The sequence below is a fragment of the Schistocerca gregaria genome, unplaced genomic scaffold (assembly GCF_023897955.1).
Source record: "Schistocerca gregaria isolate iqSchGreg1 unplaced genomic scaffold, iqSchGreg1.2 ptg000569l, whole genome shotgun sequence".
Lineage (NCBI taxonomy): Eukaryota > Metazoa > Arthropoda > Insecta > Orthoptera > Acrididae > Schistocerca > Schistocerca gregaria.
Window position 1 is genome coordinate 481,328 of NW_026061960.1, and position 16,861 is coordinate 498,188.

The 16,861-nt window shown below is 42.5% G+C and overlaps 4 protein-coding genes and 1 long non-coding RNA gene across 10 annotated transcripts; 3 read left to right on the top strand and 2 right to left on the bottom strand.

The window, feature by feature from the left end:
• Positions 1 to 725: 725 nt before the first annotated feature.
• Positions 726 to 1,428, top strand: LOC126315284 (uncharacterized). The gene is made up of 2 exons (XR_007555932.1): positions 726 to 800; positions 865 to 1,428. It is a non-coding gene; the product is annotated as an uncharacterized LOC126315284 (long non-coding RNA).
• Positions 1,429 to 4,233: 2,805 nt separating this feature from the next.
• On the bottom strand, positions 4,234 to 7,002 carry LOC126315283 (transitional endoplasmic reticulum ATPase-like). Its single transcript, XM_049992523.1, has 2 exons — positions 6,943 to 7,002; positions 4,234 to 6,711 (listed from the first exon to the last, which is right to left on the bottom strand). Exons 1-2 carry the CDS (start codon positions 6,951 to 6,953, stop codon positions 4,317 to 4,319), a joined length of 2,406 nt encoding a protein of 801 aa, XP_049848480.1. The 5' UTR covers positions 6,954 to 7,002; the 3' UTR covers positions 4,234 to 4,316.
• Positions 7,003 to 8,095: 1,093 nt separating this feature from the next.
• LOC126315369 (fidgetin-like protein 1) lies at positions 8,096 to 12,320 on the top strand. Of its 2 annotated transcripts, none has more exons than XM_049992617.1 (2): positions 8,096 to 8,241; positions 8,330 to 12,320. In XM_049992617.1, exons 1-2 carry the CDS (start codon positions 8,168 to 8,170, stop codon positions 10,092 to 10,094), a joined length of 1,839 nt encoding a protein of 612 aa, XP_049848574.1. In that variant the 5' UTR covers positions 8,096 to 8,167; the 3' UTR covers positions 10,095 to 12,320. The 2 variants fall into 2 exon arrangements, with proteins under 2 accessions (XP_049848574.1, XP_049848575.1); XM_049992618.1 differs by lacking the exon at positions 8,096 to 8,241 and having other exon boundaries at positions 8,576 to 8,621; positions 8,783 to 10,334.
• Positions 10,478 to 13,191, bottom strand: LOC126315367 (uncharacterized). Its single transcript, XM_049992616.1, has 3 exons — positions 13,026 to 13,191; positions 12,518 to 12,907; positions 10,478 to 12,395 (listed from the first exon to the last, which is right to left on the bottom strand). Exon 3 carries the CDS (start codon positions 12,362 to 12,364, stop codon positions 10,478 to 10,480), a length of 1,887 nt encoding a protein of 628 aa, XP_049848573.1. The 5' UTR covers positions 12,365 to 12,395; positions 12,518 to 12,907; positions 13,026 to 13,191.
• Positions 12,699 to 16,844, top strand: LOC126315370 (uncharacterized). Of its 5 annotated transcripts, XR_007555947.1 has the most exons (7): positions 12,699 to 12,964; positions 13,048 to 13,197; positions 13,295 to 13,374; positions 13,442 to 13,886; positions 14,021 to 15,997; positions 16,057 to 16,144; positions 16,212 to 16,844. XR_007555947.1 is itself a non-coding variant. In XM_049992619.1 (6 exons), exons 5-6 carry the CDS (start codon positions 14,037 to 14,039, stop codon positions 15,700 to 15,702), a joined length of 1,611 nt encoding a protein of 536 aa, XP_049848576.1. In that variant the 5' UTR covers positions 12,699 to 12,964; positions 13,048 to 13,197; positions 13,295 to 13,374; positions 13,442 to 13,886; positions 14,021 to 14,036; the 3' UTR covers positions 15,703 to 15,869. The 5 variants fall into 5 exon arrangements, 3 of the variants coding, with proteins under 3 accessions (XP_049848576.1, XP_049848578.1, XP_049848577.1); XR_007555946.1 differs by having other exon boundaries at positions 14,021 to 16,058; XM_049992619.1 differs by lacking the exons at positions 16,057 to 16,144; positions 16,212 to 16,844 and having other exon boundaries at positions 14,021 to 14,300; positions 14,356 to 15,869.
• The last annotated feature ends 17 nt before the right edge of the window (positions 16,845 to 16,861 follow it).

Below are 16,861 nucleotides of genomic sequence, written 5' to 3' on the forward strand. Positions count from 1 at the left end.
CAAAAAAAAAACCGGTCAAAACATGTCAAATCTACACAATTTGAGCAAATTTGAAACACATACCACAAGGTGGTGAACTTTGTCGGCAGGGCAAAATAGATCGATGATACGCTTATGTATCCTCATCTCAAATCTATCCCAAGTATTGGTGCCCTCGCCACACGGAGACTTACGAGTCGTAATATATAGAACCTTGGTAGGCAGTCGGACGGGCCCTCTCGATGGTATCTTATGCTTCGTAATGTTGCATCTCAAGTCGTTTAATACTGTATTTTTCGTAAGCAAAAAAAGGGCCGAAACGGATGATAATTCCCTAATGAACAAACTTACCTTCTTCCACATGCTTGACGTTCCTCGATACCAAGGCGATGCGTATCTTGTTCGACCTTATGGGCTCGGCCTTCCCAACTTCGACCTTGCTGGGCTTGATGACAGCGGTCATTTCTTTGATTTTTATGAAACCATTTCGCACAAAATTAGCATAAAAAAAAAATAACCATAAAATAACCCTTAAAATGCGTGCTTCTGCACTCTCTCGGCATGCACGTTTCTCCCTAACATGAGGCTAATCTTCCTTATCAATTTCACTCCCTATCCTTCCGCCGACAAACGTACCCAATGCAACTTTCGCCCGCGCGTGCGCAATAACTATATATTAAGAACAATCAATAGAGATGCAAATATAATCAAAAAAATTTTTTTTTTTAATTCAAAACAACACATTACTCTTACTCGTTATTTCGCCTCTCAACCAAAAAATGTTCGCGCTCTATTTCGTGCTATTCACCATGCTGATCGAAGTACGTCTCCTAGCATCCGTACCGCTGCATCTCTTTCCTAGAAACGCTCACCTCCCTTCTCTAGGCTTCCATTCTGATCATGCTGCTGGTGCCCTACCTCAACAAAACCATGGTGCCACTTATCGCAGACTTTCTCTACAAAATTCGACTTTTCCTCAAAATTATGTTTAGTATCCTTTCATTCATGCTCTATGACTCCTACACCGATATGCGCAGGTATCAGAGAAAATCCTTGGAAACAACTGATACTGACTTATTCAGGCGCATGGACGCGCTGAAACTCAAATTCCGAGCTGAGAGAAACTTTTACTTGTGCTTCATCACATTCACCTTCTTCTTGCTCATTCTACGCCTAGAGGGCATAGTCAAAAAATCGCGCACTCTAGAACTGGAAGTTCAGAACTTAAAAGAAAAACAGGAAAAAAGAATTCATGAAGACTGAACCGTGCTGTAGTAAATGGTTTCTCTTGTCAAAATATAACAGTTACGATGCCTTTTTCTAGCTTTAAAATCAATTTCCCTATGCACTCACCGCAATGCCAGTAGTTGTCACAATTTACCGCAACATAGGAAAGAAACTCGTGTACTTTTGCCAATCCTTTATAAAAACTTTTCGCCTCTTTTTGCACTTTTGTCTGCTCCAGGCAGAAATGTACCTGACCTCCAATACGTTTGTCGCAAATTCACAGGACGCGAGAAAGTACGAGATGATTTATCCACACTTTCCGCGCTCCAGTACCGTTCTCCGACGCAGACAAAAGTCTGAAATGCAATATAAGCGCAAGATATGCGAAAATGAGATTTCCTCCCTCCGCGCTCTCTTCAACGCGTCCATTGCATCGAATGCGACGGTTCACCACCCGTGCACGCTCTAGCAGATGCGGCAACTACCCCAGTCTTTACTGCATTAGTATGTATCGCAAATCTACACAACGGAGAACGCAACGGCAAAATTCTTGAAACAAGCACGAAAAGCTCCGAAAAAGTTGTGTTTTCAGTCGTACTTGACAGGTTCGTCAAAAAGCGGCGTACAAAAGCTGGTTTCAGACGCGAAGCTGCGGACTTTGTCACAAAACCAGCTGACTTCATCCTCTCCATGGCGTACAAGCGTATCCCCACGCGCGTATTCAAGTGACTGGACACAAGTGGCGTATTTTGCGCGGCGTGTATCAATACAATGGCTACCCATTTTTTTTCAGTACAAATCTTGACACTTTTCAGTCGGCTTTCCATGAACCCTGAATCGATACAGACAAGTGTAAGAGTGCCCCCAGTTGGACAGTATCTCTAATTGGTAGGTCTCATATACTTGAACGTCTAAGTCTGACGACAGGTAGAACGTCTGGGACGGAAGGGCGTGTATGTCATAACTGAATTCATGCAAATAAATACGATGCAATGTACCGTCTTTTTGTACAAGGGCGTACACGCGCATGCTCTTTGGAGCGGAGGAAGGCTGAGGCGCGATGAAGTTGGCTGTGTGGTCTACGGTAAACCCGATGGGTTCAATCGGGCAGGCTAGGCGAACGGTGAAGTTAGCTTGAGATCCAGGAAATGCCCAGCAATTGCCAGGTACCAAAGAGGGATCTAAAGCAGCGAAAGGGGGGTTTTGGTTGAAACTCATTTTCCCGGAAAGCCAGTTCAAAACTCGCTTTTTGGGGGATATTGAAGGCCAATGAACATTGGGAGGGGTGCCCGTAAGTGAAACCACAACATGCCCGCCTATGTTAGCTAGTGCGTAGTCTGGTTCTTTGCCGAGCATGTTGTCGGACACACTAGTTCCGTTACAACGATGGGACTCTTGCCCGGCGACAGAACTGGCAGTAGTATCCACAAGCTGTTTTTGAATCGCGGAATTTTGAAGTGCGCGTTCGAACATCGTGTACCACTCTCTCTCGAAAACCTCTGAACTTCGCGTTTTCGAAAGTTCTATTTGTTCATTCACTTGGGCCGCAGTCAGCGCTTTTTTTTCTAATTCTTGCAACGCGGACTGCATAGACTCGAGGGTGGCCAAGATCGAGTTCACTTGGTTGTGTTGCGTTTTCAGTTGGTCGTTGACAGGTTTGAGACTCTCATGAACTGCTTTATCGACCAATTCGTCAGTGGAATTGTAAATTGCCCGGTCGGCTGTCTTTTCAATGGCTTGGCTGACCGCCTCATCGATGCTTTTGCTGACCATTCGACTGATGGTAGACTCATTAAAAAATAGATTGACTGCTTGGCCGACGAGCTCATTTACGTTGTCGACGGTCAATTCGCGTTGGTCTTCCTGCTTGAGCGTTTCGACTACCAGAACTAGATTGTTCATCTGATCGTAGATCCTGCGCATTTTCCTGTCTATATCCTGGGTGGCGGACAGAAATTGCGACTCCAGCTGAGTAATTTGATCTTCTAAGGCAGCGGTCCGGTCTTGTTCCGGCGGAACGATTTCCGCAGGCCGAACTAACTCGCCGAGATTGGCCGTATCCACCTTTTCAGGAATAGCCTTGTCGGTGCTAAATGGCCAGACACCTAACGCGTAAATTAATACGCAAAAAACTAAGAAAATCCATTTTTTGCTTTTCGCGTACAAAAACAAGTTTCTAAAGTGCAGGTTCTTTTTCAACAAATAAAACCGAGAAAGGAACAAAAAGTTGATGTAGATCGAGTAGCTGGCCAAAGAGAACAAGATGACGACCAAAAGCCAAATACAATAGGCCAAATAAGAGCGCAGGTTTGGCCCACTTGGACTGGCGCTTGCCTTGTAATAGTCAGCTCTGTCATTACTGCTAGACAAGGCCGCGGATTTGATAGGATTCAAAGCACACTTTTTCTCATTAGTCGCATTTTCAACTCCATACTCGCATTTAAATACTTAGAACTCGAAGTAAAGGACATGTACTTTCGTTTTGACATACTGTACCAATTTGCTCGTGATCCTCAGAGCGGTGATTGCATATTTTTCGCAACTTGGGAGTCAAATCTTTAATAACTCTTCGCTCTCTCAGATCATAGTAATTTTCATTCAAGTTATAGTCGCCAGTGGAATTCGACGAGAATTGATAGCTCTGTGGGTCATTGACGCCATAACGGTCTACATTAGACAGTTTGAATTTTCTGGCCGATGTCTGTCTCCTAAAAAAGCAGAGTGAGTTGCAACACGGCGTCAAAAAAAAAAAGAAGGAACGCTAGATTCAATACAATGCGACTCACCCCCTCCTCAAGCGCAAAAATACATAGACATCTTTCTGTAAAAAGTGCACATAAAATGAAATAGGCTCAAACGCGAGCAAACGCGACCCCTCAGCCAAGAAAGCTTATAATGTACTCACTAATTTCCTTATAATGTAGGGTTCGACATACATAGGCATGATATAAATAACCAAGAGGAGACAGTAACTTGTCAAAACCACACAACGAACTGACCGTTTTTCCCTCTCTGAGCTAAAAAAAATGCTTCGAAAAAAATGTATTCATTTTTTCTGAAAATACATGCTCGTTCCGTGTAGCTAATACCACCAGGCTCGCTCTTCTCGCCTATGCGTAGAGGTCGTCATCACTTCCCGGATCAAAATTTTGATCTGGCTGGTTGCTCGAATCAGCCGCGGGTGTAGAGGTATTGGAGGGCCACTCAAAATTGTTAGAAAGCGACCCACGGACAGTTGAAAGGGTTTGAGCAAACATCTCATATTTTCGAATATCTGCGCTATTAACAGAACGATGCGAATAACGTATAGCCTCTGAAAAGTGCGCTCGAGTCAGTTCAGGAACTGGATCCTCGCCGGCAATCCCCTCTGTAACCTCGCCGGTATCCATGGCTTTCGCGGCTTCAACTTCCTTTTCTATAGATTCGCGGATAGCAAGCTTACATGCAACGTTGCAGATCTCGGTGATATCTGCGCCTGAATATCCCTCCAAGCGCGATGCTAAATACTCGATGTCTACATCCTTGGAAACAGGCGTCTTCCTCAAAACGGCCTTGAATACGGATATTCTAGAAGGAAGATCGGGCAAGGGAATGTAGACCAGCTGATCTAGGCGACCGGGGCGCATCAAGGCAGGATCAATGACATCCGGTCGGTTCGTCGCTCCAATGATAAAAACGGTCTTTTTCGCCTCCAATCCATCCATCTCCGTCAGCAGTTGATTGATAACGCGATCGGCCGCCCCTCCGGCATCACCCTGAGACATCCCACGCGCACGCGCAATCGAGTCCAACTCGTCGAAAAATAACACGCACGGCGCCGCCTGACGCGCCTTATCGAAAATATCTCGTACATTCGCCTCCGACTCGCCGAACCACATTGTCAACAACTCTGGTCCCTTGATCGAAATGAAGTTGCTCTGACACTCGTTCGCAATTGCCTTGGCCAGCAGTGTCTTACCGCATCCAGGTGGACCGTAGAACAAAACACCTGTACTCGGATTCAAGTTGAATTTCTTGTATTTGTCTCCGTGCTCAATAGGATATTGAACCAATTCGAGCAATTCGCGTTTCACCTTCTCCAACCCTCCAATATCATCCCAAGTTACCGTGGGCACCTCAACCACAGTCTCTCGCAATGCAGACGGGTTAGATGACTTGAAGGCTGCTCGAAAGTGCTCGGTCGTAACAGACATCATGTCTAAAACCTCAGCCGGAATCTGTTCATCTTCGATGTCTATCAGCTCCATCTTCTCTCTAATGCAATTCAGAGCAGCCTCTGTGCACAGAGAAGCCATGTCCGCGCCTACGTAGCCGTGGGTTTCTTCTGCGAGCTGCTCAAGATCAACGTCTGCATCGAGCTTCATATTCTTGGTGTGAATTCGCAAAATTTCTAAACGTCCAACCGCATCTGGAATGCCGATATCTATTTCACGGTCGAACCGTCCGAATCGCCTCAGTGCAGGATCTATCGAATTCGGTCTGTTCGTGGCACCAATCACGATCACGTTCGAGCGCGACTTGAGACCATCCATCAGCGTCAACAACTGGGACACTATTCGACGCTCCACCTCTCCACTTGCCTTCTCACGTTTCGGCGCAATCGAATCTATCTCATCAATGAAAATGATCGACGGTGCGCGCTTTTCTGCCTCTTCGAACGCGCGACGAAGGTTCGATTCCGACTCTCCTGCCAATTTTGACATAATTTCTGGACCATTAATCAAAAAAAAGAAGGCGCCTGTTTCATTGGCCACCGCTCGAGCAATCAATGTCTTACCACACCCAGGAGGACCATACAGCAACATGCACTTTGGCGGTCTAACTCCAAGATTTCTGAATAACTGGGGATGGCGTAAAGGGAGTTCAACCATCTCACGAATCAGACCCAACTGCTTTCGAACGCCTCCAATGTCATCATAGCCAATTTCGTTCAACGAGTTCTCTTCTTCCTCCCGCTTGATTGGCTCGCCTTCGCAATGAATCACCGTATCTGGAGCAACTATGCAATATGGTGATGGGTCGGTCTCAACCACCTTGAACTCCACTGCACGCATACCGCCGCGTACCACAAACAAATCGCCTTTGCGAACGGGTCGATAGGCTTCAAGGAAATATGGTTTGAGAAAGGTTTCGAACAAGTTTCCTGATATCCCTTCGACAGTGTCGTCAATAGGTAAAATATGAACGCGTATACCATATTTAATTTCGCTACATGACGTAACAGAAACAATATCACCAAAACGGACACGTAGATTTGTACGAACAATTTTATTCATGCGAATTTTGCCTCGCTCCACGTTGTCACTAGGTAGAGCTATGCAAACGGTGTCTCTTCTGAGTTTACCGCGTATCAGAACAGTTTCACCGCGGTAGAGTCCAATTTCTTCCATCTGGGAAGAGTTGAAGCAGACGACAGAATTGTCATCTGAAGTTGTATAATCGTCAACAGTAAAACGATTCCTTGTTTTCTTTGGTTCAGTTGAAGCCCCTTCAAGGCCTTTCAGTCTATGTGGCAGTTGAAATAAGCCAAAGATATTAGAAAAAATGGCGCGAAGTCAGCAAAACATTAAACGTGTCAAATTTAACTATTCCCAAAAAAGCCAATACGCTTGTTCAAAACAGCGAATGTCCCTCACGCTGCACGCTCTATATAGCCCGTGCAAATAGATTCCTTACATAAGGCCCCCAACACTCTCTATTTTTTGAGCGTTGCTGAATTTGAACTCATGCACGTACACCTCTTCCATAACAGCTTAATGTACTATGAACAGATTCCGATAAAAATTTTTATAAGGTCAACTTAACAATCTAAAAAAATATTAAAAACGTGTTACATATTCTCTGAATTTTAACCGAATGCTAAAGGCTGTGCTATTTTTTCGCATCCGGATAGCAGGTAGGTGCCTTTAATAGAGTACGCAAATGGGAATTCTCTTTTTCTGGCAAGCAGATATAAAACGAGCTTTTTCTGTTTGATGAAAATAGTTCATGGCTACAAAACGCATTTCCATCATTCACTGGGACAAGTCTCAGACTCACGTTCATCGCAATGAGCATCGAAATCCGATCGATTTTAGAGACAGCCACAAACAATATGCTGACATGTCAATATCGTGCATTATCTACTTCTAAAAAAACAACTAATGCCAATATTACGAAGTGAGGTTCATTTGCTGCCATGCGTCTCGTCCAGACGTTTTAAAACATAGGGATTCACCAGGCAGTCAATAGAGACCGGGATAGCATTTTAAATGTCTCTGCTCATGACAGTTTATAAGGACGAGTCTAGCCTTCACCGTAATCAGAACTGTACACACTTCAAAATTTAGAACTCGCAGCATTTTCACTTTTGAGTTATATACGCGTTGTACCTCAAAACCACGCGTTTTGTGGTCTTTGTATACACAGTTTTCGAGCTACAGAATGCTCCTCTCTCAAACTCGATTGAGCATACGATTTCTGTTACACAGCAGAAGAATATCCTGACTGGCCGTGCGCTCTCATCGCCTTCTTTCAGACAAAAAATGTGCACAGGCGTCGGTGAAGAGATGTTTGGCTCATGAAGGTAATACAAAATTACTCATCAATTCGTGAATCAGTGCGGCTGTTTGAAAATTGCAGTCATTGAACTGTAAAACAGAGAGCACAAATTGTGTATCCCCTTGAAAATTTTCAAAAAGCCGTTAATAGAGCGTTCGTTTTCGATCATATCTGATTTGAGCACATTCTGTGACATGGCACATTTTTGCGGAAGCACGAAGAAAACTTAGTGGTACCATGAACACCTGTGCGACTTGAAAGAACCCCGCATACCCGCCGACATGAGGAGAGGATATTTACTAAAATGCCCAAAGTGTAAAATTTATTTTCCATTGATGGTTTTTCTGTTTCCATTTTTTTTGTTCCCCGAAAAAGGTGCTGAGGAAAAAATAATATCGTCCCGTCTGTTTAAGAGATCGGCATGAAAAATAACACTTCCGAGCCGACTATGAAAATAGATTGGGACAAGCTTGCTTTATCAGATTTATTGAAGAGGTATATACTTCACCATTCGAGCCAGATCGGAAATGACAGATTGAAGTACACATTTGTGTTACCTTCGTCGCTGATTTTTTTTGTACAGATATCTAGACTTGTATAGTTTGTATTATAATAGACGAGATGCCAAACAAGATAGCTCGTTACTTGTGTTACTTCGGTATATGCTTTACATGTGCATGTGCGAGGAACAGATGTTGAGTTCTAGTGTTTTTCAACCGGAGCCTGCTGTCTTGGAGTCGTTGGCGTATCTTAGTGAATTCTGCATGAATAATTTGTGCACACATTCTTCAAATTTTGTGGACGATATTTTCTCTCTTTGTGTAAAATCAGACTCGGACTTTTTGTCGAAACAATTGAAGGCACCTCCAGATTCGGTACGAAAGGAGCATTTTTTGAAGTGGATACCTGAAAACATTGATGGAGTAGATGCTTATTCTTTTGAAGATGCTCCGAGTCTGGCGCAAGATGGCTTGTTGCCGAGCAGTAGCTTCGGCAGTGGACCGGATGCGGCTACGGACTTGATCACCCCAAATAGTAATAAACGCGCATATGAGGGGATAACAGTCGGCATGGACAAGAATCAATCTCCTTCGGTACTAGAGAGTCAAAATATGACAAGTGGTTCTTGGCCGAATTTTTCAAAAAAAAAACAGCGGAATTATATTTATGGCCGCGAAGATTATGCAACGGTGACCACCACAGAAAGTCATGAAAGATCCAATGAGTTCCACACTGCGCTGAGCAAATATGAGCGAGATCAGGAGCTCAAGCATGGAAAGTCCCTTCCAGCTACATGGCAGCAACAGAAGAAGAAGAAACGTCAATTTCGTTCACCGCTCATTTCGAGCGAGGAAGAAGATGATCAAGGGGATGAAGAGAGAAAGAAAGATCGGTCTAGAATTGATACAAGCACATCATTAAAAAAGAATAATTCAGCGATTGAGGAATTTAAGGGGATTGATCCTGAAATTGCTGAGCGAGTTCTGAACGAGATCCTTGACATGAAACTTAATGTGCACTGGAATGATATTTCTGGTTTGGATGATGTGAAACAAGTTTTGCATGAGATGATTATTTTACCCAGCATGCATCCGGAAATGTTCCGGGGGTTGAGAACACCACCACGCGGCCTCTTGTTATTTGGTCCACCGGGAAATGGCAAGACGATGATTGCAAAGGCAATCGCGACGGAGGCTAAAATGACTTTCTTTTCAATTTCTGCTTCCGTTCTTTGTAGCAAGTGGATAGGGGAAGGTGAGAAAACGATGCGAGCATTGTTTACGATTGCAAGAGCTAAGGCACCGGCATTTGTATTCATCGATGAGATTGACTCGATATTGTGTGCTAGAAGTAGTGAAGAAAATGAAAGCAGTCGAAGACTTAAAAACGAATTTTTGCTTCAGTTTGATGGAGCAACCACATCTTCAGAGGATGCGGTAATTGTGATGGGTGCTACTAATCGTCCGTTCGATTTGGACGATGCAGCTAGAAGACGATTGCCTAAACGGATCTATGTGCCTCTGCCAGAAGAAAAAACCAGGAGTAAACTACTAAGAAACTTATTGCACAACGAGAAGCATTGTCTCACAGAAGAACAAATAGAGAAAATAGCGCAACATTTAGAAGGATATTCGTGCAGCGACATTCACCAGATTTCTCAGCATGCAGCTATGGGTCCGGTCCGCGACATTATGAAGGCTGGTACAGGGAAAATCTTGGGTGAACTTCGGCCAATCTGCTACGAAGACTTCCTTAAAGCAATTAGCATGAACAGACCAAGCGTTGCATTGGAAGAATGCAAATTGTACGAAGAATTTGCAGAAAAGTTTGGTACAAAGGGATTTTGAATAGCCGATTTTCGATGGTCTTTTCAGACTAGAAGAGTGTTGTGTGTTTTGAAAACCGAGGTGTTTTCATGAACGGGTTGGATATGAGGTGAATTGGAACGTTTGGTTGATTTTGTGCGCAAAGGGACAGTAGATTGATAGCTTTGCGTAAAGAAAGGACAAAAGTGCGCTTTAAAAACGGCATCTATAGGACAGGTGAGTGTATTAGAAGTGTGTTGGGCTTTTGAAAAGATATGTTATGCTAGTGGATTGAAGTAAGCTGCTTGACAGACTTGCGAGGCTGCGAGAAGTTTTTGGGCCTTATCTGTTTTTAATTGTACCGACCGTGTGTAGCGAGAGAGAAGGTGTTTTTCAGTAGGACGAGTTAAGCTCAGCTGGTGCTGTTATGAACATGCTGATAAACTGATAACGTCTTGTTCAAATAGAGGCTCAAAGAGTTGGATAAATAATGTTGTTGAATTGTCTAAATCTAAAAAGATGGCACCCACAATGGATTCAAATAAGGTGCCAAAATACCTGTTTGACAGATTTTTTATGGCTTCAGGTTGTGTTGGGGATGAGATGTTAGACAACTCATCGACCAATCCATATTCGGTAACTAATTTGGTAAAATGAGAATTAGAGACTAGTTTGCTGCAGATGGCAGATGCCTGACTTGGTTTGACAAAGGGGCAATTTTTGAAAATGCACCACATGACAAGCAAATCTAAGCAACTATCGCCTAGTAATGCGAGTTTGCGATTTGCTGCTTTGGACTTTGCGTAGATGATTCGCAAATAGGAGCGTAATATGCGCATACGCGAGTTTTTATGGAGTCGGAAGTCCTGTCTGTTTGTGCATAATTTCAGACTGTCTGTCAAGTGTTCGGTTGAAAAAGTGCAGGCCATTTCGTTGGTGACAGCAGCGTTGAATAATTGCTTGTGTTTAGGTGAAATTTTAGACAGAAGTTCTCTTGCCTTCTCAATTCCACCAGATATGAAAGAGGCACATAACAGGGCTTCGATTAGCCCGGCCTTTTCATGCATTGAGAGCTGGGAATAATTTGGCAATTTCTTGCCTCGATGCTGAAAGTCGACTGCCACATCCAACTTCATATCTTCGAAAATGCCAGCCAGGAATTGGTTTTTTACCAGAGAGACGCATCTGTGATCGATTTCACCTACAGAAGAGCAAACGCCGAACAATGACAAGGTTGTGATATAATTCAAAACGCTATCGCCTAGCGATGAGAGGTGCTTGTAATTCGATTTTTCGGACAAGGATACATCCGTTAGTGCTTCGTTCGCTAAATCCACTGAAATTTGCACTCCAATTTCCAATCTTATAAAGTGGAATACGTAGACGAGTCTTTTGTACTGCTCGAAAATGGGGATTAGGGTGGACCCTCGGAAAAGGAAGTCCAAATCCAGGGGATAAACGATCATGAATTCTGGAGACAGCAGCGTCTTGTTGCGCACTGAGATGCCTTCTTCTTCAAAAAGGCACAGTTTTTTGTGGTTGAGAGTGAATTCTCGAACACTTGCCATCCGCCCTAGCTGGTCCTCTACCTTGATCATGTAGGTTTTGTTCATGTAATCTAAATACGACTCATTGTTGAACGAATGTTTATCCGCCGTGACCTCGCTCATACCTTCGAAAATATAGCCCTTCTTGCTGTATGTTGTGCGGACGATTGACCCAGGCTGCGTGAGAGGAGAAAACCGAGAATATTCTGAGGTTTTCAAAAAAGGAATGTTCAGTGACTCTCTGTCGACATCGAGGTTGGGTGCTGGTCCGAGAATGACAAGCAGGTACAAATCCTCGGCTCGTTCCTTTACGAAATCTTTCCACTCTGTGTCTTGAATCAGCTGATCGTATTCAAGCATATCTGATTTGCGCAGGAACATCCAACACATCGCAGCATGAAACATGAAAATGGATTCAAAAAGCAAAACATTGATGGATATGCATGATTTTATCTTTGTGACGCTAATCGACAGCCCGCAACTGCAATCAAATGAACGGTCAAGGAGATATGAAGTCTCTAGACGAGGTGCTATAAAACCCCATTTTTTAGTATCTTGGCAATCAAGAGCGAGTTTGTTCATGATTTTTTTTGTATTCTGGCCCAAGTCGACATGTTTTTTGCAGACACATGTTCTGAGCTGTTCCTTTTGCGCATCACGCAAAACAACTGAATTGTCTGAATCAAAGTTGTATTTTATTTTAAAAACATCATAATCCATATCTGCCTTACATTTCATATTTTCTAAACTACAAGCTGCCCTCATTATGCATCAATGTCCACATAAAGTTCACACTCTAAACGCAATGAAAGAGCATAGTACATAAGAATATTATGAGTAATCTGTTCTTGCTATAACGTGTTTAATGGATCTTTGAGTGTTATCAGGATTCAAAAATTGCAATTTATGTATACATACCCCACTAGATAAATCTGCAAATTTATATCACCTCAGTTTTATGCGTGCCAAACCTAATCGACTGTCGTTGGAATTCGAAAAAAGTGCTGGCAATTGGTGTTTTTGAATATATCTTTGTTGCTCGCTCTGTGTTATTTTTTTTCGGACCCAATAAAATTTGGTTTTCTATTTACAAAAATCCATCTTCGCTTCACCTATCAATTTTTCAGTTATCGCCATAGGTTTCTTGTTCACTGCTGAATTCAGGCTTTATTCTACCGGATTTATTCAACCTATTACATGCTTGCAAATCCGGTAAAATAGCTGTAAATATTTTAGTCTATCTCGTTCCTGTAACTGCGCGTTCCAGATTTTTGCCTCCCCTACCCAGCCATATTGTCCAGACTTCATCTACATGGCCAAAAAAAAGAGAAGAAGAAGAAAAAAAATAGAGAGACCATTCTGCTGGTTAGTTTGATTTTTAAAAAAATTTAAACTGTTGCTTTATCGCTCTTCTCGCACTACTTACCCTGTCTCTGTCGAAATAATAGGTATTGTGAAAGAAAGTTCGTAGATGAGCGCATTTTAGTGATGCACCAGAAGGCTCGACACTTCAAATGTCCTCATTGCCTAAAAAAACTAGGGAGTGTTTCTGGTTTGGTAGTACATATCTTCCAAATGCATAAGGAAAAGATAACAAAGTATGCATAATCAATGTGTTTATTTGCTGTTTCAAAAATTGTGTTTTTCGTTAAAGTACTCCTTTTGCCGTTCTATAACCGCCCATTGCCTTTCTAGAGTCCCAAATTCTAAGCCAAATCATGATTCAATTCACTACGATATATATGGCATGGACGGTGTGCCGTACGAAGATATTGGTATGTTTAAAGTTCTCAAGGCATTATTTGTACCAGCATACTCTAAACCTTTTTGCATATCTTTTAGTGGAATATCGTAACCGAAACATGAACCAGAACAAAAAAAAACAAATCAATGCCGCCAGCAGCTCTTCTACTGGTGGTAATGCAAATACCAAGGCAAACTCCAGCCAGAAGTCTAGTAGTCAGAGTTATCCTCAGGAAGTACCACAAAACTCTTGGCAATCGTCAAATAATTTAGCTTCGCAAAATTATTGGTCTTCTCCCGATAAGCTGAGCTATGGGCAGAATCCCCTGCTTTCCTCCCAATTTGTAAATTCCACTACTTCGAAAGGTGTCGTCCTCGTATTCGACAACGCAGAATTGTCCCAGGAAGAACTCAGAGCCAAACTCGATCGTTATGCCTACAATACTGAGACGAACATGCGTAGAATGGAGCAGCTAGATGAAAAGTTTGAATCCAGATTAGCCCATCTAACTCATTAGTAGTCCCTTTTAGATTAATGGAAATTGTATGTGTAAGCCACAAAATTTTGACATTTGTTTCATTTTTCCACTTGGATTGTTCATAAACTGTCCTTACACAAAGACAAATTTAACGATTAATATTTTCAGTTTACCATTATTAACCCCTCTCTACTCTAAGAGTACACAATACCCTTATGTATCTGTATAAATATCAGCACTTGATCTATTATGTTTTCTTGTTTTCCGCTTGTTTCCTGTTCGGAGAAGTCCTCTCCGATAAGCTCGCATTTCAATGGGGAGCACTGAAATTTACGTCACCCATAACCCTTCGGAGAGTGTCCATGGCAGAGTTGAATGCTACACTCTATTACAATTATGAAGATCAAATACTACAGTACATAATCGATACGAATGAAGACACTACGACAACTGAGATGTACAATTATCGACAGGAAAATGTACCGCCAATTTTGACTTTTTTGTCTCGTACAATATGTCTAACCGTTCTTGCAGCAACCAGTGGGTTACAAAATTTGTCCGGACAGTTGTGTAGAAATTATGACGCAAGACGCCCAACAGATGGACATCTTTTTTCCAACTTCGAACTCGAGAAAGTTAAGTAGAGCCTGCGATGCAGAATTCAAGAATCACAACTGCTCAGTTTGGCACACTCACCACTCTAATTTCGTGTACGTGGTACAAGTGGTCAAATATCTACCCGCGAAGGCATCGGTGTACACGAATGGCGTATGGGTCAGGAACATCACCTTCCACGATATAAAAGACATCGGGTACAGAGTAACCCCAGAGAACTATCCATTGTGTGGTGCGATACCTGCCCAACGATACATGTTTGATATTTGCTTTTTGCTAGATGGAAGTGGTAGCATCCTCGAGGAAGATTTTCAAAAAATGGGCTACTACATAGCCAAATGGATACGAGAGTCGTGCAATTCGTGGAAAGGAAGAGGACAAAATTATTGTGTATATTCCTCAAATATTCGAATCAGGTTTAATATTGTCCAGACGAGTAATTTTGCTACGGAAATCAACAATTTCGACGAGCCTCTTGACAATACTGTGTACAATTTAGAGCATTTGGAGAGGCCTGGAGGTCTCACAGATATTGGAGATGGATTGGCAATGTGTCACAAATTATTCTCCAGGGGTAAATCTAAAATTCCTGACGGTTATTTGCTGTACAACAAAGTTGTCCTTATTTCAGATGGGAATTACACCAAACATCGAGCGTTCCCTCTGAACCCCACAAATCTGATCGGCGAACTTCAGAGTCAAAATGTGGAAATCTTTGGCGTCAGCGTGTATGAAGATACGTCGTCGATGTGGGATCTTGTCTCCGATCCTAAGAGTACACATTTACTAGATTGGAACATGTATGGTCTCACCCAAAGCGTACAGCTGGTTAGCGCAGAGTCGCGTCTTTGCAGACAAAGCAACTGCGAATTCAGATACTGTTCTTGTAACGGATGCGTATGTCCAAATGTCGACGGAGTATGTGGAGACTACACCGACCCTGAGTCTATTGTCGTTGCCGGTGTGCCAGATTCAAACGTCAACATCAGTGCCAGTGGAACCACCACCAGTGGAACCACCACCAATTCTCAAAAAGCAATCAAATCATCCTCCTCCAGTAGTAGTAACATCGTGTGGACCGCAGTAGCTGCGTCCTGTCTAGCTGCTTCGGCACTCGGCGTCATCCTCTTTATCCGCTTTAGACCCAAGAAAGTGAACACCATTGAGATGTCAACTGCAAATAGTTCCTTCCAGGAAAATCCCCTTTATTCAGAGACGAAACGATATGACAATCCGTTATACGTTCCTTTAGACTCAGATTATTGAAAGTATATCGCAGAGCGCGTAACATCATACAGCATACATGCTTCTCATCCATGACAATTACGGCCTTTCCTTCATAGCAGAAGGTCGCGTTCCTATCGAAACCCATAATTAATTTCTATCTATTATGGCGACAAAAGTATATAGGTACCATTTATTTTCAAATTGTGTACATTTTTATGTCAGTTTTTTTCAGTTCTCCTTGGCAGCTTATAATGGGAGTTACCCTTTTCAAATGTCTTAGTGCTGCTACCTCAGACTCCAAGTTGAAAGACGACATAGAAAAAATTAATAGATTGTATGAACGTTTTATACATCTCGATTCTTCCAGTAGATAATTCTAACAGCTTGTTTCAGAAGTATGTGCGCTCCCGGCTCCGAATTTTTCTTTGAATACATTTTGAACACAGATGACGACCGCATACGCGTATACCGCCGATGCAAGGTAAATCAACTGTCTATTTTATAGGGAATGCAATTGTTGTAGACGATTCCTGACTAACCGCTTTTAGTCGTCAGAGCTCGCTTTGTGGTCGGAAATAGGGGTTGAAGACTTTTACGTTGTTTATAATACGTTGTGTTTTTATCAAAATGGTTACAGAGACTTGTTTGACGACTATTCTGGTCACGACACTCTGAGCACACTGGGCCGAGAAAGTGAATTGCCGTACAGGGAGGAATGCGTGATCTGTATGGACAAGAATTCCAACGCCGTGCTTTCAAAATGCAATCATTCGTTCTGTATGGAGTGTTTAGATAAATGGATAAAAACCAACAAGACCGCGTGCCCGCTTTGTTTCACGAAAATGGACCCGAAAGAAAGTGACCAGATGTGGATACTGATAGATGACAGTGCCGGCCATTCTCGTGATCCAAACGGATTAATTGAAGAACAGCTATCAAAGATTGAGATACAAAGTTTAAAATGTGCATAAAATTTTATGGAATAATTCTAAATAATGATAAAGTCTCAACTTAACACAATATTTGTGAAAGAGAGTTTCATTGTGGCTATTTCTTCTTCGAAAAATCTGAACCAGTTCCGCAACTGTTGGCGGACTACATTATATTATTGCACAGAGGGCGACGCGACAACAGACAACAGCTAATTATTCTAACAATAAAGTTTTTCATCTAAAAATTCATGCGGTTGACTGGATTA

Bases quoted from the DNA above. Each gene is read 5' to 3' on its own strand.
- LOC126315369 (XM_049992617.1), top strand. From the start codon at position 8,168: ATGAAAAATAACACTTCCGAGCCGACTATGAAAATAGATTGGGACAAG. The intron at 8,242-8,329 runs GTATATACTTCA...TTTTTTGTACAG, and splicing joins TTATCAGATTTATTGAAGAG to ATATCTAGACTTGTATAGTT.
- LOC126315367 (XM_049992616.1), bottom strand. From the start codon at position 12,364: ATGAGGGCAGCTTGTAGTTTAGAAAATATGAAATGTAAGGCAGATATG.
- LOC126315370 (XM_049992619.1), top strand. From the start codon at position 14,037: ATGTATCTGTATAAATATCAGCACTTGATCTATTATGTTTTCTTGTTT. The intron at 14,301-14,355 runs GTACCGCCAATT...CCGTTCTTGCAG, and splicing joins ACAATTATCGACAGGAAAAT to CAACCAGTGGGTTACAAAAT.